At 46.0% G+C, this 17,471-nt stretch overlaps 1 protein-coding gene across 5 annotated transcripts in view; it reads right to left on the bottom strand.

The window, feature by feature from the left end:
* Positions 1-16,864, bottom strand: part of plod1a (procollagen-lysine, 2-oxoglutarate 5-dioxygenase 1a) — a 46,668-nt gene extending 29,804 nt beyond the window's left edge. For 2 of the 5 annotated variants that reach the window (XR_009508218.1, XM_059952050.1), the window contains exons 1-4: positions 16,577-16,863; positions 9,781-9,872; positions 6,147-6,283; positions 4,869-5,032 (exon numbers count right to left, since the gene is read on the bottom strand). Coding sequence is in view for 3 of the 5 variants with exons in the window: in XM_059952050.1 (XP_059808033.1) it covers positions 4,869-5,032; positions 6,147-6,283; positions 9,781-9,872; positions 16,577-16,694 (511 nt within the window). In the remaining 2 variants the exon portion in view is untranslated. Of the gene's footprint in view, positions 1-4,868; positions 5,033-6,146; positions 6,284-9,780; positions 9,873-16,576 lie in introns of all 5 variants that reach the window. The other 3 variants (XM_059952051.1, XM_059952052.1, XR_009508217.1) reach the window with 2 other exon arrangements.
* Between the last annotated feature and the right edge of the window lie 607 nt (positions 16,865-17,471).

Here is a 17,471-nt window from a genome sequence, read left to right as displayed (position 1 = left end):
AGATGGCCTCTCAGCCGACTTCAAGTGACGGTGGAAGCGTTCCACCAGTCCGTTCGACTGTGGGTGGTAGGCAGTTGTGTGGTGTAGCTGAGTTCCCAACAGGCTGCAGGTGAACTGGGCGCCTCTGTCGGAGGTAGTGTGGGTCAGTACCCCGAAGCGTGCTACCCAGGTTGCGATCAGTGCTCGGGCGCAGGAATCGGCAGATGTGTCGGTGAGCAGGACCACTGCTGTCCACGTCGTGAATCGGTCTACCATAGTTAGGAGGTACTGTGCTCCTCGGGACACTGGTAGGGGGCCCACGATATCCACATGAATGCGGTTGAACCTCCGGTGGGTGGGTTCGAACTGCTGCGGTGGGGCTTTAGTGTGCCGCTGCACCTTGGCTGTTTGGCACTGCGCACATGTTCTGGCCCATTCACTGACCTGCTTGCGAAGTCCGTGCCACGCGAACTTGCTGGTGACCAGCTGGATGGTTGTCCTGATAGATGGGTGCGCCAAACCGTGTATGGAGTCGAAAACTCACCGCCTCCAGGCTGCCGGGACGATGGGGCGAGGTTGGCCGGTAGCCACGTCGCACAGGAGGGTCCTCTCACCTGGGCCTACGAGGAAGTCCTGCAGCTGCAAACCCGAGACTGCGGTCCTGTAGCTGGGCATCTCGTCGTCTGCCTGCTGCGCCTCCGCCAGTGCTGCATAGTCCACCCCCAGGGACAGGGCCTGGACAGCTGGTCTGGAGAGTGCGTCCGCCACGACGTTGTCCTTTCCCGAGACATGCTGGATGTCCGTCGTGTACTCGGATATGTAGGACAGATGTCACTGCTGGCAAGCCGATCAGGGATCGGACACCTTCGTGAATGCGAAGGTCAACGGTTTGTGGTCCGTGAATGCGGTGAACGGCCTGCCTTCTAAGACGTACCTGAAATGCCAGATTGCCAGATACATTGCCAACAGCTCCTGGTCAAAAGCACTGTACTAGAGTTTGGGTGGTTGTAGGCGCTTGCTGAAGTACTCCATGGGTTGCCAGCGCCCCTTGATGAGCTGCTCCAGCACCCCACCAACTGCTGTGTCGGATGTGTCCACCGTGAGGGCAGTTGGAACGTCCGTTCTGGGGTGCACCAGCATCACGGCATCTGCCAAGGCTTCCTTGGCTTTAACAAAAGCGGCCGCGGCCTCCTCGTCCCAAGTAATGTCCTTGCCTTTACCCGACATCAGGGTGAACAAAGGGCGAATGATACGGGCTGCTGAGGGGAGGAAATGGTGGTAGAAGTTCACTATACCAACAAACTCCTGCAGGCCTTTAACTGTGTTGGGCCGGGCAAAGTGGTGGATCGCGTCTACTTTGGTGGGCAGAGGTGTTGCCCCGTCTTTGGTAATCCTGTGGCCCAGGAAGTCGATGGTATCGAGACCAAACTGGCATTTGGCTGGGTTGATCGTGAGGCCAAAATCACTCAGGCGGGAGTAGAGCTGGCGGAGGTGGGACGGATGCTCCTGACGACAGCTGCTGGCTATAAGGATATCATCCAGATAGATGACCGCAAAGTCCAGGTCACGTCCCACCGCGTCCATTAGCCGCTGGAACGTCTGTGCGGCATTCTTCGGGCCGAACGGCATTCGGAGGAACTCGAACAGGCTGAACGGGGTGATGAGTGCTGTTTTGGGGATGTCTTCAGGGTGCACCGGGATTTGATGGTATCCCCGGACGAGTTCTACTTTGGAAAAGATTCTTGCCCTGTGCAGGTTTGCTGCAAAGTCCTGTATGTGCGGCACGGGATAGCGGTACGGTGTCGTAGCCTCGTTCAGTCTGCGGTAGTCGCCGCATGGTCTCCAACCCCCAGCTGCTTTGGGCACCATGTGCAGGGGGGAGGCCCATGGGCTGTCGGACCTCCGTACGATCCCCAATTCCTCCATCCTCTTGAACTCCTCCTTCACCAGGCGGAGCTTTTCCAGGGGGAGCCTTCGTACACGGGTGTGGAGGGTTGGTCCCTTGGTCGGAATGTGGTGCTGTACCCCGTGTCTGGGCATGGCTGCCGTGAACTGCGGTGCCAGAATCGATGGAAAGTCCGCCAGGATTCTGGTGAATTTATTGTCTGACAGCGTGATGGAGTCCAGGTGTAGGGCCAGCAACTTGGCTTCACCCAGGGAGAACGTCTGGAAAGTCTCGGGATGTACCAGTCTTTTCCCTTGCAAGTCGACCAGCAGTCTGTGAGCTCACAAGAAGTCTGCCCCCAGGAGTGGTTGGGCCACCGCGGCCAGTGTGAAGTCCCACGTGAACTTCAGCTGCACTGTGCGGGTGCCATAGGTCCATATCGTGCAGCCATTTGCGGCCCTCAGGGTGGGTCCTGGCTTCCTGTTGTGGGTGTCATACCCCATTAGGGGCAAGACGCTGATCTCTGCTCTGGTGTCGACCAAGAAGCGGTGTCCCGATTGTTTGTCCCAGACGTACAAGAGGCTGTCCTGGTGGCCAGCCGCCATAGTCATTAGCGGCAGCTGGCCCTGGCCCTTCCAGGGCGGGCGACAACTGCGGGCTTTTGTGCCCCACCGCTGGTGGTAGAAACACTACAGTTCACTGGCCTCCTCTCTCCTGCCTCTGTGTTATGTGCGCCCCCCGCCGGGCCTGGTCTGGTCTGCTATTGGGCGCGTGGCCTGGTAATCTGACCGACGGACACCACACTCTCCCTCTTGGCTTTCCACACCACGTCTGCCCGGGCCGCCACCTTCCGGGGGTCGCTGAAATCTGTGTCGGCCAGCAGCAGATGTATGTCCTCGGGCAGCTGCTCTAGGAATGCTTGCTCAAACATGAGCCACGGACAGCATTTCGTTCATCAATGCTGACAGCAGTCTGTCTCCCAAACCGTCCAGGTGAAGCAGGCGGGCACCCCATTCACACGCTGTGAGAGGCCAAAGGTCCCAATGAGCAGCGCTTTGAATGCTTCATACTTGCCTTCTTCCAGGGGAAACTGTATGAAATCCGCAACCTGGGCGGCCGTCTCCTGGTCAAGGGAGCTCACCATGTGGTAGTAACGCGTGGAATCAGAGGATATCTGCTGAATCTGAAACTGGGCTTCTGCTTGGCTAAACCACACGCATGGTCGCAGCGTCCAGAAAGTCGGCAATTTTAGCGAAACTGCGTGAACAGATGAAGAGTCGATCATCTTTGGTCCAAATCCCGTTTGGACCGCCGGGGTCACCAATGTAGCGATGTGCTACACACAGCGCTGAAATAACGACATGCAGTCATTTTGAGACTAGTTTATTCAAACTTTGCGGCGCTGGCATTTAAATCCCTAGCGCCCACCCTCTCCAGGCGGAAATGACGTCAGAGGTGCATTACCAAAGTCTCCCCCCGCGTGCTGGCTACTTGTGAGCCGGTTCGCCTGCGCAGAAAGTGGGTCGCCACAGTACAATCCTCATTCCTCATTTCCCATTCCTCACGCCAGCAAGATTTTACTAAAGATCATTTAGAAAACACTTCAACCTTATTTACAGCAGGAGCTTCCGGCAGTTCAAGCCAGTTTCAGGAAAGGAAGTGGAACAATTGACATCATTAGGGATGTGAAATGGATTCTCAAGAAGACAAAAGAACACCAGAAGGACATCGATATGTGCTTTACTGATTACAGCAAGGCTTTCGACTGCATCGATCATGACAAACTATGGATCACGTTAAGACACATGGCTGTACCAGAATATCTGATCGTCCTTATGTGCAATCTTTATATCAATCAAGTAGCAGTACAAATGGAACAAGGAAAAACAGTATCCATAAAGGGGTATGACAAGGCTGCATTCTCTCCCTCTGCCTGTTTAATTTGTACACCAAACAAATCTTCAGAGGAGCAGGAGAATATGAGTTGAATCGAGGAGTGTGAGTTGGTGGCAGAATCATCAATAACCTTTGACACGACAATACTGGCTGAAAACTAAGACCGAAAGCAACTGCGAACCAACATCAAGGAACATAACCTCAAGATGGGTTTGCACCTTAACCTGAAGACTGAGATAATGACTGATGGCAGCACAATCAGCTTCATTCGCGATGGAAAGGAAAGTGGAGTGGTCGACAGCTTCAATTCACTTGGATCAATGGTTAACAGTGAAGCAGTAAGCAGTCAAGAAATCCAATGAAGAATCGCCGTTGGCAGAGCCGCCGTGAAGGATTTAGAGAAGATCCTTGGGAACAGGAATCTATCTCTACATACAAAGATTCGACTTGTGCAGGCAGTAGCATTCTCAACAACATTATATGGATGTGGAAGCTGGACAGCAAAGAAGGATAGGAAGCGAATCAACACCTCTGAACTGTGGTGCTGGAGAAAAATACTATGCATCTCGTGGACCTCTCACAGAAGAAACGAATTGGTCCTCAATGAGATCAAACCAAGTCTCTCTCTCTCTGGAGGCTTGAAGGACAAGACTCTACTTATCAGACTTTGGGCACATCATGCGAAGAAACAGCTCCCTGGTAAAGAATGTCATGCTCGGCAAGGTGGAAGGACGATGGAAAGAGGAAGGCCACCAATCAGATGGATGGACAGAATAAGGACAGCTATGAACACAACATTATCTACAATGAGCTGCCTTTGCAATGATGAAAACTCATTTAGGGCAACTATCCATAGGGTCACCATGAGTCAACAATGGCTCAATGGCACTTAACGTAAACAAGACTTCTGCACAAGTACTGTATATGCATGTGAAAATGAGTACATGCAGACTTATTTCTACACATTCACAAGTTGTTTTTACAGAGAACAACACAGATGTACCATAAGCTGCTTTAAATATTACACAAACAAGGGGACAAATAAAATCTTATACACTGCCCTTTCACCCAGAAGCAAAACTCTATAAAACACAAACAGTGAACCCACCTCCAGAATTGAGAAACCGTTTACCATCATGCACGTGGGGATACTTGACCTCGAGGTGACGATTGGGCCAGATAAAGACTTCAGCAGCGAAGACCAAACTGTGCTTTGTCTGCTGAAACTTCTTCAGTAACTCTTTGGGGCCTGAAGCAAATATCACATCATAGCTGCAAGAGCAAACAGCAAAGAGGGCAAGTAAAACAAAAACTTCACACCATCTTCAAAGTTTCCTTTCCCTCAGTCAGTTAATCTGATCAACCATTTTAGTTAGTCACCCCCTCTATCTGCACTATGAACAATTTTAACCACTTTTTATACTGTTGTTTACATTGTAAATACATGCTTGTATTTAAATATTTATGCAATTTTATTCCATATCTATACTTTAACATCTAAATGCTCAGCCCAGACCATCGTGACTAAAGCCTTTCCCACCACGGAGCCCATCTACATGTCACCGTCACAGGAAAGCAGCATCCATAATCAAGAACCAATGCTACCCCACAATCCAGGCCACGCTCTCTTCACCTTGCTGCCATCAGGAAGGAGGTACAAGAACCTCAGGTCCTACACCACCAGGTTTAAGAACTGTTATTATCCCTCAACCATCAGGCTGTTGAACTAAAGGGGATAACTTCATTTGCCCCATCACAACTGATGGATTCACTTTCAAGGACTCTTCATCTCATGTTCATGATATTTAATGTTTATTCCATTGTCTTTTGCACAATAGTTGTTTGTGTCCTCACATATTGTGTCTTTCATTGACTGTGTTTCTTGGATTTACTGCGCATGTCTGCAAGAAAATGGTTGTATATAGCAACGTATATGTACTTTGATAATAAACTTACTTCGAACTTTTTATATAATTCTTTATTATTGTTTAATGTTGTCACATCCTGATGGATATGTCCCTGCAAATTCCTAATGGGCATGTAATATGGTGTTGATTCTTATCTGTTGATCCTTGAAATTGTGTAATCCATCAGTGTCTTTCACATGATTAGGACATCTAATAGACCTTTACGCTAAGTTTATTTTTGTATTCTTAGTGTTGCTTAGTATGAAACATGGCAGACAACTTGGACACAGAGTGTGTGAGCAGGTAGTGAAAATACACAACAGTAGATAATTGGCTCTAGCGACGCCAGTTAAGGTGTCTTATTTCACCTAGGACACCGGTGGTAATTCCCTGTTCATCTTAGAAATGGTGGTACGGAACCATTTATTTCGGCCTGAAGGAGGAAGAGGACGAAGGAAGCCCACACTAGCCAGCCGTACCTGTCCACAAACAGAATGACGAGGTCCTTTGCATCCGCGTGCTCTTTCAAGGCTTCCTTCAGAAAACGAACCTTCTGCCCTCCTCCTGCAGTACGAGTCACATCTCCACCACTCCAATCCTCCCCCAGACCCAACACCTGGAAAAAGAGAAACAACGTAAATACAAAATAAACACCCATCTTCACACGCCCCCCCCAAAAAAACTGCCGGGGATGAAATGGCCTCCCTATTAGGTGCAGGGGCTGGGTGCTCTGCCAAGGCTGGCTAGAGCATTTGTGTGAGCCTGTTACCCATCATCCTTGAAGACTATTAGCTTTCCGTGCAATTATTATTCATGGCTCTCAGTTTGGGGAGGGAAATTGAAAGAACTGATTTTCTGAGAGTTGTAATCATTTCCACGAAGTTCAACACCCGGCTCTTGTGCCTGACCAAGGCAGCCATTCACAGGTCTGAGCAACAAGCTATTGAGAGGCCCGTCTAACTTCACAACCCGCCCCTCTGCTCGGGCTATATGTGAGTCAAGTGTCCTTAAAGAAATAATGCACAATTCTTCTGAGTTTTCTGCAGCTACTGGGCACAGTAACAACTGGGGCACACCGTAATTGGAGAAAACAACATATTAATTTTTTAGAATTCATTTTTTCCATTCTTGGTGTAAAATAAAATACTTTAAAAATACAAAAACAGACCAAGAGGTGAAATCATCAAGAAATTTCCCACAGTCCATTTGTACTTTTTAAATAGCCCAACAACAAGCTAAGGCTCTGGAATGCAGGTGTAGGAGGCAATTGGGAAGTCAAATAGCACGTTGGCTTTTATTGGAGGAGTAAGGATATTTTACTACAATTATCTATAGCCATACTGAGACCACACATGGTGTACAGTGAGCAATTTTGGCCCCCTTACCTAAAAAAAGACACATTTGTAATGAGAGGGTTCAGTGAAGTTTCACGAGATTGATTCCTCAGACAGTAGGTCAGTACTTTATGGAGACTCAACAGGCTAGACCTTTTCCCTCTGGAGTTTAGAGCGAAAGGTGACGCAAGTTAAACACACTAAATCCTGCAGGAGCCCACAAGATAGATTATGGACGATATTCCCTTGAGAGAGGAGTATAGAAATAGGGTGTCACAGTCTCAGAATAGTGGATAGGTTTATTGTAGAGAGAATTGTTCATTCAAAGGGTGGTTAATCTTTGAAATTCTCTATCCCATAGAGAGGTTTGGAGACTTGATCATCAACAGCATTCAAAACGGAGATCAATAGATTTAAGGATATTGGAGAGTCTTGGGAAACTGCGAAAGGGCAGAAGATGACATAAATGTAGCAGACTAGCCACAATCAGGTTTAAGGAGTTGGTTTGTCTACCCCTACCTCCTTTCTTTTTTTTGTGATTTATTTTTTATTGAAGTTTATCATCAAACATTTCCATAAGATGCATTTCAGATACTGCACATATTTATATATATATATATATATATATCATATAATCATATTTGTCTCAAATCTCCACATAATAATTATCTGAGGTATACACTTATAGAAAGGAGAGAAAGAACAATCAAAATAAGAAAACTATGTACAGAGTAGGGAGTGATCTTTTTTTTATAGTATATTCATTGACTTGTGAGAATAAAATCAGGCCTATGAGGTGTTATGTAGTTAAACCATTTTTCCCCAGTATGAATCAAATTGATCCAACTTATAATTAATAGATGCAGTTACCTTCTCCATTTTGTAAATGTCCATTGTAACTTCCATCCATACATTTAAAGTTGGGCTCTCCTGTGATAACTACTCCCTGGTAAGGACCTTTTTACCAGCCACCAGCAGTATATTTATTAAATATTTATCTCTTTTCAACCATTCTTGAGGTATATGCCCAAAATACAGAATATATGGTCTTACTCTCTAATGGTATTTCACATTTAAAGATATCTTGTAGGGCATTATGTATCCCACTCCAATAGTCTTTGATAACAGGGCATTCCCAGAAAATATGATAATGGTTTCCATTTTGATTCCCACAACTTCTCCAGCAAACAGGGATGTTACTATCATAAAGGGGTTTCTAAGAGGGTGTAATAAAATATCTTATCAAGTTTTTCCATCCAAACTCCCTCCATTTCAGTGAACTGGTACACTTCCATTGATACCTCCATATTATTGTCCATTCTTCCTCAGATACAATTATCCCTCCTTCCTTCTCCCATTTTGTTTTAATGTATGAAGTCGAATGTGTTTTAAGATTTGACAACCCCTTATACACGCTTGAAGTGATTCTACTACCGTTATCTGAATTATATGCTTTTCTAAATAGTTCTATCAGGCATGTACTTGCCTTGGTTACATTTTTAACTGTCTTATTAACATACTGTCTCATCTGTAAATACCAATAAAAAGTCTTATTTTTCTAACAAGTGTTTCTCTTTGAGCATTTCAAAACTGAACAATGTTCCTTCTTTCATTATATTGCAAATAGCTGTTATTCCTTTAGCTGTCCAGTCCTTAAATCTAGTATCCAGTTTATTCAATGTAAAATCTGAGTCATATGCACAGCATTTAAGAATTACAATGTCTCTCTCTAGTTTATATTCTTTTATAATGGTTTTCCATATTTTAAGAGTCCATTTCACCCATGGGTTATCAATAGTATTTATGTAATTTTGTAGGTTGTTATCAGCCAAATTTGCCTGTATGGTCATGGGAAGTATCCTCTTTTCAATGTTTTTCCATTGAGCGTCATATGATGGGTTACACCAGCATATCACAGCTCTCAACTGTGCTGCAAAATAATAATCTCTAAGAGAAGGTAGGCCCCAACCCCCTTTTCCTTGGTCAATTGCTAAGTTTTGAGATGAACTCTAGGGCTTTTACCTTGCTAGATATATATCTTGATAGCATCTTGTTCCATTCACTAAACTGATTTTTGTTCATCTCTATTGGTCGGGTCTGAACAAGACATAATAGTCTGGGCAGTATATTTATTTTAGTAGATTCAAAAAAACAGAGACCAAAAAAAGGAATTAGGTTCCACCTTGTTATATCTTCCTTAATTTTTTTATATATAGGCTGATAATTGCATTCTGATAGTGTTGCCAAATCTTTTGGCATAATGATGCCCAAATATTTGACAGACTCTGTTTGCCTTGCCCAAGGATATCTACTTTCAATTTCTCTTGGTGGGCTATAGTTACATGAAAGTAGTTGGGTTTTATCTATGTTGATCTTGTATCCTGATAATTGGCCATATTGTTCAAAGGATTGCATCCTACCTCCTTTCTAATGCACTTATAAAGTTAAATCACTCCGAATCATGAGCAAACAACTCACTGAAACTGACAGATCCCAATGTTCAAAGTCAGGATTGATCAAGCAATGAAGAACCCAAAAACTCCTGTCACAGCAAAGCACCAGACTGCATCTCAGTCACTGGCTGGAGCACGGTCAGTTTGTTGAACCTCGGATTTGAAATTAACACCAGTAACGCTGCTGGGTTAAATTATAAGATTAAGTTCAATAACTACAGGAGTTAGTTTGATAGGGAAACATGCAGCAAAAATAAAGTCAAGCCCCTGACAACATTTGGGCTACTTTCATTGGCAGTTGAACTTTCAGTTACAAATTGCATCACCTTAACCGTGTAATTGAAGTGGTTTGCAGATCTAATGAAGCGCTTGAATCCATCCGTTTCCTTGGTGGCAACAGTGAAAACCAAGAGATTCTCTGCAAGAGGCAATGAAACAGTCTGGTTATTTAAGAGTTACAACTCCTAATACCCTCCCCCATGTACCCTGCTTCCTGACTCGCAGCCTGTTCTTTGACCGTCCCCACTGCAAACTAACTAACATCCCCACTATGGTCAGTATCTCAAATCACAGGACACATCTCTCACGCAACTGCAAAAACACGTAACAATGCAGGGCCGATGTGCTCTCCACACCACTCCCATTGTAGTCAGATTGACTCCAAGCTCCAATCGGCACCCTCCTCATTGCATTGCGCACCCCGACCAACGCACAGCTGGCACTCTCCCAACACCAGTCCTTCCTACTGTGACCGTCGAACAACAGAGCATGCCCCAGCAGTGTTGTAGAGCAGTGAGCTGTCCCCTCAGCCTGCAACACATCGACCAACAGGCCCTCTCACACTGCTGGAGATCACAACAGGCCTGTCGCCCAGCAAACAGACCTCCTCAGCTTGCTCGAGACTGCCGAAGCCCCTGTCGCTCTGCTGCAAGCAGGCCTTTTGATTAGGAAGAGACTAATTCAGACCCAAGCTGACAAACTCCATCCAATCTTCAGTAAGTTTGATTCACTTCATGTAATATTAGAAAACAGCAGAGAACACTGAATACAGCAAACACTACAGTAGTTGACAATATCAGTTAGACCATAAGACATAAGAGCAGAATTAGGCCATTCAGCCCATCAAGTCTGCTCCACCATTCCATCGTGGCTGATTATCATCCCTCTCAACCTCATTCTCCTGCCTTCTCCCTGTAACCTTTGTCACCCTGATTAAACAAGAACCTATCAACTTGCACTTTAAATATACTCAATGGCTTGGCCCGCACAGCCATCTGAGACAATGAATTCCATAGATTCACCACCCTCTGGCTAAAGACGTTTTTGCTTATCTCTGTATTAAATGGATGTACCCTCTGGTCCTAGACTCCCCCACTATAGGAAACATCCTCTCCACATCCACTCTAACTGTGTCCTCTGGTCCCAGACTCCCCCACTATAGGAAACATCCTCTCCGCATCCACTCTATCTGTGTCCTCTGGTCCTAGACTCCCCCACTATAGGAAACATCCTCTCCGCATCCACTCTATCTGTGTTCTCTGGTCCTAGACTCCCCCACTATAGGAAACATCCTCTCCGCAACCACTCTATCTGTGTCCTCTGGTCCTAGACTCCCCCTCTATAGGAAACATCCTCTCCACATCCACTCTATCTGTGTCCTCTGGTCCTAGACTCCCCCACTATAGGAAACATCCTCTCCGCAACCACTCTATCTGTGTCCTCTGGTCCTAGACTCCCCCACTATAGGAAACATCCTCTCCGCATCCACTAGGCCTTTCAATGGTCGATAGGTTTCAATAAGATTTCCCCCCCCCCCTTCTTCTAAACTCTAGCGAGTACAGGCCCAGAGCCATCAAACACTCTTCATATATTAACCCTTTCATTCTTGGGCTCATTCCCGTGAATCTCCTCTGGATCATCTCCAAAGCCAGCACATCTTTTCTTAAATAAGGGGCCCAAAACTGTTCACAGTACTTCAAATGCGGTCTGACCACCGTCTAACAAATCCTCAGTATTACATCCTTACTTTTGCATTCTAGTCCTCTCGAAATTAATGCTAACTTTGCATTTGCCTTCCTAACCATTGACTCAACCTTCAAGTTAACATTTAGGGAATCCCGAATGAGGACTCCATGAATTTCTCCCCACTTACATAATAGTTAATATCCATATTCCTTCTACCAAAGTGCATGACCGTGTGTGTCCCGACTGCATGGGAAACTCATGTGTGGTCCAGGTACCCAAGAAGGGCAAACCAAAAGTCTTGAAAGACTACCATCCAGCGGCCCTGAACTCACACATCATGAGAACCCTAGAGAGGGTGGTCCTGTCTCAACTCTGACCCCTGGTCAGATTAGCCCTCGATCTCCTGCAGTTTGCCAACCAAGAGCACACTGGAGTCAACGATACTGTCATCTACCTGCTGAACAGAGCCTACTCTCATTTGGATAAGCAGGGCAGCACTGTGAGGGTCATGACTTTTTTGATTTCTCAAGAGCTTTCAATACCCATACAGCCCCCACTGCTGGGGAAAAAGCTCTGTTCAATGGAGGTTTGGCACTTCCATTGTATCCTGGATAATGAACCACCTGACCACAGTTTGTGTGGCTTTAGAGTTGTGTCGGACATGGCTATAAGCAACACTGGGGCCCGACAGGGGACTGTATTGCCTCCCTTCCTGCTTACTCTGTATACCTTGGAATTTAGATACAACATTGAGTCATGTCATCTGCAGAAATACTCTGATGATTCAGCAATCACTGGGTGTATAAAGGGAGGATGGGAAGATGAATACAGGACCCTGGTGGAGGACTTTGTGAAATGGTGCAAGCTGAATCATCTGCAGCTCAACATCAGTAAGACAAAGGAGATGGTGATGGACTTAAGGAAGACTGAGCTGCACTGTTCCCTGTTACTATTGATGGTGAGGATGTGGATGTGATGAATACCTACAAGTACCTAGAGCTGCATCTGGATGACAGACTTAAGTGGAGCACAAACATAGAGGTTGTGCTCAAGAAGGGCCAGAGTTGCCTCTACTTCCTGAGGAGTCTGATGGCCTTTCCTTCACATGTTCTACCTGTCTGTTGCTGCCAGCACAATCTTCTATGCAGTGGTGTGCTGGGGCAATGGCATCAACACAGGAAATGCCAACAGGCTCAATAAACTGATTAGCAAGGCTGGCTCTGTTATAAGAGCCAAACTGGACACTGTTCCTCACCCTCTGCATGCCACCTTGGCTGAACAGAGGAGCACTTTTAGTAAAAGGTTCAGGCAACTGCATTGCTCCAAAGGGTGCTATATGAGGTCATTCTTACCCTCGGCCATCAGGTTCTTTAATGAATCAACCTACAGCAGGGGAAGTGATGACTCCCTCCTGTTACACTCTTTGAAGTAACTTATTTTTTTTATCCCTTCTTACATCTCTTCTAATATTTGTAAATCTGTGCACTTATACTACTGTGACACTGTAATTTCCTTCGGGATCAATAAAGTATCTATCTATCTTTTCCATACATTATATTCCATCTGCCACTTCTTTGCCCATTCTTCCAATCTGTATAAATCCTTTTACAAACACCCTGCTTCCTCAACACTACCTGCCCCTCCACCTATCTTTGTATTGTCTGCAAACTTGGCCACAAAGCCATCAATTCCTTCATCCAAATTGTTAACATATGACGTGAAAAGAAGCGGTCCCAACACCGACCCCTGTAGAACACTAGTCACTTGCAGCCATCCAGAAAAGGCCCCTTTATTCCCACTCTTTGCCACCTGCCAGTCAGCCAATCTCCTAACCATGCTATTATCTTCCCTGTAATACCAAAGGCTCTTATCTTGTTAAGCAGCCTCATGTGTGGCACCTTGTCAAAGGTCTTCTGAAAAGCCAAATAAACAATGTTCACAACTCTCCTTTGTCTATCCTGCCTGTTATTTCCTCAAAGAATTCCAACGGATTTCTCAGGCAAGATATTCTATTAAGAAAACCATGCCAACTTTAGCCTATTCTGTCAAGTGCCTCCAAGCACCCTGAAACCACATCCTTACTAAAAGATTCCAACATCGTTCCAATCACTGAAGTTAGACTAACTGGCCTATAATTTCTGTTCTTCTGTCTCCCTCCCTTCTTAAAGAGTGGAGTGACATTTGCAATTTTCCAGTCCTCCGGAACCATTACAGAATCTAATGATTCTTGAAAGATCATTTCTAATGCTTCCACAATCTCTTCAGAACTTTAGGGTGTAGTCCATCTACCTTCAGACCTTTCAGCTTCCCAAGCACCATCTCCTTAGTGATAGCAACCACACTCACTTCTTCCCTCCAACTCTCCCACATTTCTGGCATACTGCTAGTGTTGTCCACAGTGAAGATTGATGCAATATATTTATTACTTCATCGATCATTTCTTTGTCCCCTGTTACTACCTCTCCTGTGTCATTTTCCAGTGGTCTGATATCCACTCTCATCTCTCTTTTACTCTTTGCACACTATAAATGAAAAAAACTTTTTTGTATCCTCTTTAATATTAATGGCTATTTTACTTTCATATTTAATCTTTTCTCCTGTAATGGCTTTTTAGTCATCTTCTGTTGGTTTTTAAAAAGCTCTGACCTCCCTCTAAATTTTGCTATATTGTATGGCTTCTCTTTTGCTTTTATGCTGCCGTTGACTTCCCTTGTCCGCCACAGTTGCATCACCCTCCTTTTGGAATACTTCTTCATCTTTGGATGTATCTATCCTGCACCTTCTGAACTGCCTCCAGAAACTCCAGTCATTGCTGTTCTGTCATCATTCCTGCTGGTGTCCCCTCCCAATCATGTTTGGCCAGCTTCTCTCTCGTGCCTCTGTAATTCCCTTTACTCCACTGTAACATTGATACATCTCAAACTGCATAGTGAATTCTTTTATATTATAATCACAGTCTCCTATGGTTTCTTTTACCTTAAACTCCCTAATCAAATCTGCGTCATTATGTATCACCCAATCCAGACCTCCTCCCTTTTCCTACTCATGACATTAGTACCAATATGTACCACGATTTCCAGCTGTTCACCCACTCCCTTTTAAGAATGCTGTGATCCAAGACATCCCTGAGCCTGGCACCTGGGAGACAACATGTTAACCAGGTGTATCTTTCATGTCTACACAATCTGCTCTCTGCTCCTCCTTCCACCTTGGCACTCTTCCTCTTCCCCCCCCCCCCCCACTTTCCCTTCTGAGCCACAGAGACAGACTCAGTGCCAGAGATCAGCTTCCCCTGGTAAGTCATTTCCCTCCAAACAGTATCAAAGAGGTATACTTGTTATTGAGGGAAGAGGCCACAGGAGTACTCTGCTTCACCTGTCTATTCCCATTCCCTCTCCCGACAGTCACCCAGATTTGTTTCTTGCAACTGAGGGTTGATTACCTTCCTGTAGCTCCTATCCGTCACCTCCTCATGACTCAAAGGTCAGCAAGCTGCAGCTCCAGATCCTTAACATGGTCCATTAACACAACTAGTTGCAGCTTCAGCCAAGATGTTGCTATATAGTTACAACCCTGGAATCTATCCGACACCGGTCACAACACGCAGGACAATTCCCTTCTATCTACAGTAACTGATACCCAATCAGTCTTGTCTCAATCATCAGCATATTGACGGAAGCCATCACCAAGTGTGCCTCTAAGAAGAGTTTCACCACTGGTAACCTACTCAGTGTTTTGCGAAGATCCCTTGGCTTTGGACTGCATTTTAAACCTTGGTCCACACACAGAACAAAGAGCTGAATTCTGGAGGCAATATGAGAATGACGCCTTCAACATCAAGCAGGACTTGACTGAGTATGCCATCAATCTATTATGAAAGAGGGCAGGCCCACGTACCAACTCCCCTCAAAGACTCACACCATCCTGACTTGCAAGCATATTGCTAGTCCATCACAGTTACTTTGTCAAAGTCCTGGAACTTCTTACCCAACACATCGCAGGAGGTCCTTCACTAGAACATCTAAAGCAATGCACCACCAACTCTTTGAAGATAATTAGGGATGAAAACAATTGCTGGCTGTGCAGCAATACCAAATCCTGAAATGCAACTCCCTGCAGAATATCTGCTTTCTGTCTGTACACCAGACTGAACAATGGTGTTCATGAATTCATTCAATGGTGTAACAAACAACAGTGAAAAATTCTCAAGAGTAGTGAATGTCTCATAGTCCGGGCTCCAGATCTACTGACTTCCTCTGATGACAGGAGGCTTTTTTAAAATTAGACTCTTTTGCCCCCAGGATTCAGCCACCTTGATGGAAGAGCTCAGAAACCACACGTCTGTTCACAAGGGCATATTACTGCCCATTTGATATATTTCCCATTCTCTTTCATTACTTTTAAAATTGTCATTCTTTAAAACTAATTGCCATCTGAGCAAGTCTGGCTGCCTGGAGACTTACATCCAACTGGCAGAAAAGAAAACGTCATTTTCTACAGAAACAGAATTTTAATGAATGTTTTCTCAGTCTGTTTAATTAATGCCTTGATATATTGGGAAGACTTTAGTTAAACGGATTGGGTTTATACGACATATTGTGAAGACATCGTTTTGGTGCGACCAACCGGGAGTGGAATCGCCGTTTCGCCGAGTCAAAGACGAGGAAAGAATGTGAAGAATTCGGGCCTGGACCTCGGGAGACTGGGGGCAGTGAAGAGTGAAAACCGGATTAAGAGTGAAGACACGGATCCCAAAATCCACAAATCCAGCGGTTCTAGCGTTGGCTGTCGGCTACACCGTGTTGCCGGGGCCCACCCATTCACACCCCCCAACCCGCCCCCCTCCACGTCAGCACCACCACCCTCCAAAAAGGACGTCAGTAAACCCAGACAGCTACAGAGGGACTACACCCCTCGCGTTGAAATGGAAAACTTCACATCTGTACCCGCATCCCTACACCCCTCCAATCTCCCTCTGCTCTTCCCTTCCCCCACCGACTCCGACCTACGGACTCTTCAAGTTTCCATTAAGCACTCCAGACTCCCGCTCAGACCTCCCTGGTCCCCGCCTCCCCAATTTCCACCACCACCCTCAAATCTGACTCTTCCCCCAGTTTCTCCAAGCCCACACTCTCTCACCTCTCCCTAACCCATTACCTTTCGGGATCGGACCTTTCCTGGATTCACCGCTGCAACCGGAGAACTGGGAGAATGAAATCAGAGTTAGAACCGGCAGGGTCAGAATCAGCCGGCAAACTCTGCAAGTGTGACCCATCGCCGCCTTCACTCCTGCCCTGCGCGCACTCCTTCCTTCCTTCCTTCCTCCCTCTTTCTCTTTCCTGCTTCTTTCTTGTCGCTCTACCTAGCCGAGGATGCAGCAACCGCCCCCTCCCATCACATCATCGCGCCGAGCCGGGCCAGCCCCTCCTCCACGGGGAACCGTGCGGCTGACCCCGCGCACGTACTCACTCCCAGCCTCTGCACAGATGGACGGGGCATGCCCAGCGAACATGTTTACAGACTCGCAGACAAATTCCTCGATAGAGACTGCTGATTCTAGACAGGCTTTGAAAGTGACACGCGCCCATAGCATGGGGTGTTAACTAACCCCTATTACGGCTTTGCTGAACCTCGAGAATTCCCCAAATCAAAATATCCAAATTTACCTGTAATTAACCTTAACAGGATTAACACAGGTATTCTAGGAAAATGGGAGCAAGTGAAAACCGTTCAGTCCTTCCAGATTGCTCCCCAATTTCGTGAATCCAAGACTAGTCTATGCTTCGATTTTACCTTCAATACAAAACGCAGATTTAAGACAAACAATTAATCTGGGATCAACTGCTTTTAGCATGAGTGACGGAGTTCTACCACTCTTCCATATAATGCCAAAAACTGACAACACAGGAGACCATTCAGCCTAGATCCAACTTCAGCTGGTCTTCCAGCTCAGGAATTTTTTTCTACAGCGGGAACTTCTCCCTCTCCCACCCTGAGCGGGTACCCAAACAAACCAACGCTGTGGCTCGAGACCAAGCGCTGGGAGTCACCC

The sequence above is a fragment of the Hypanus sabinus genome, chromosome 27 (assembly GCF_030144855.1).
Source record: "Hypanus sabinus isolate sHypSab1 chromosome 27, sHypSab1.hap1, whole genome shotgun sequence".
NCBI classification, from domain to species: domain Eukaryota; kingdom Metazoa; phylum Chordata; class Chondrichthyes; order Myliobatiformes; family Dasyatidae; genus Hypanus; species Hypanus sabinus.
This window is presented reverse-complemented; position numbering and strand designations above follow the sequence as displayed.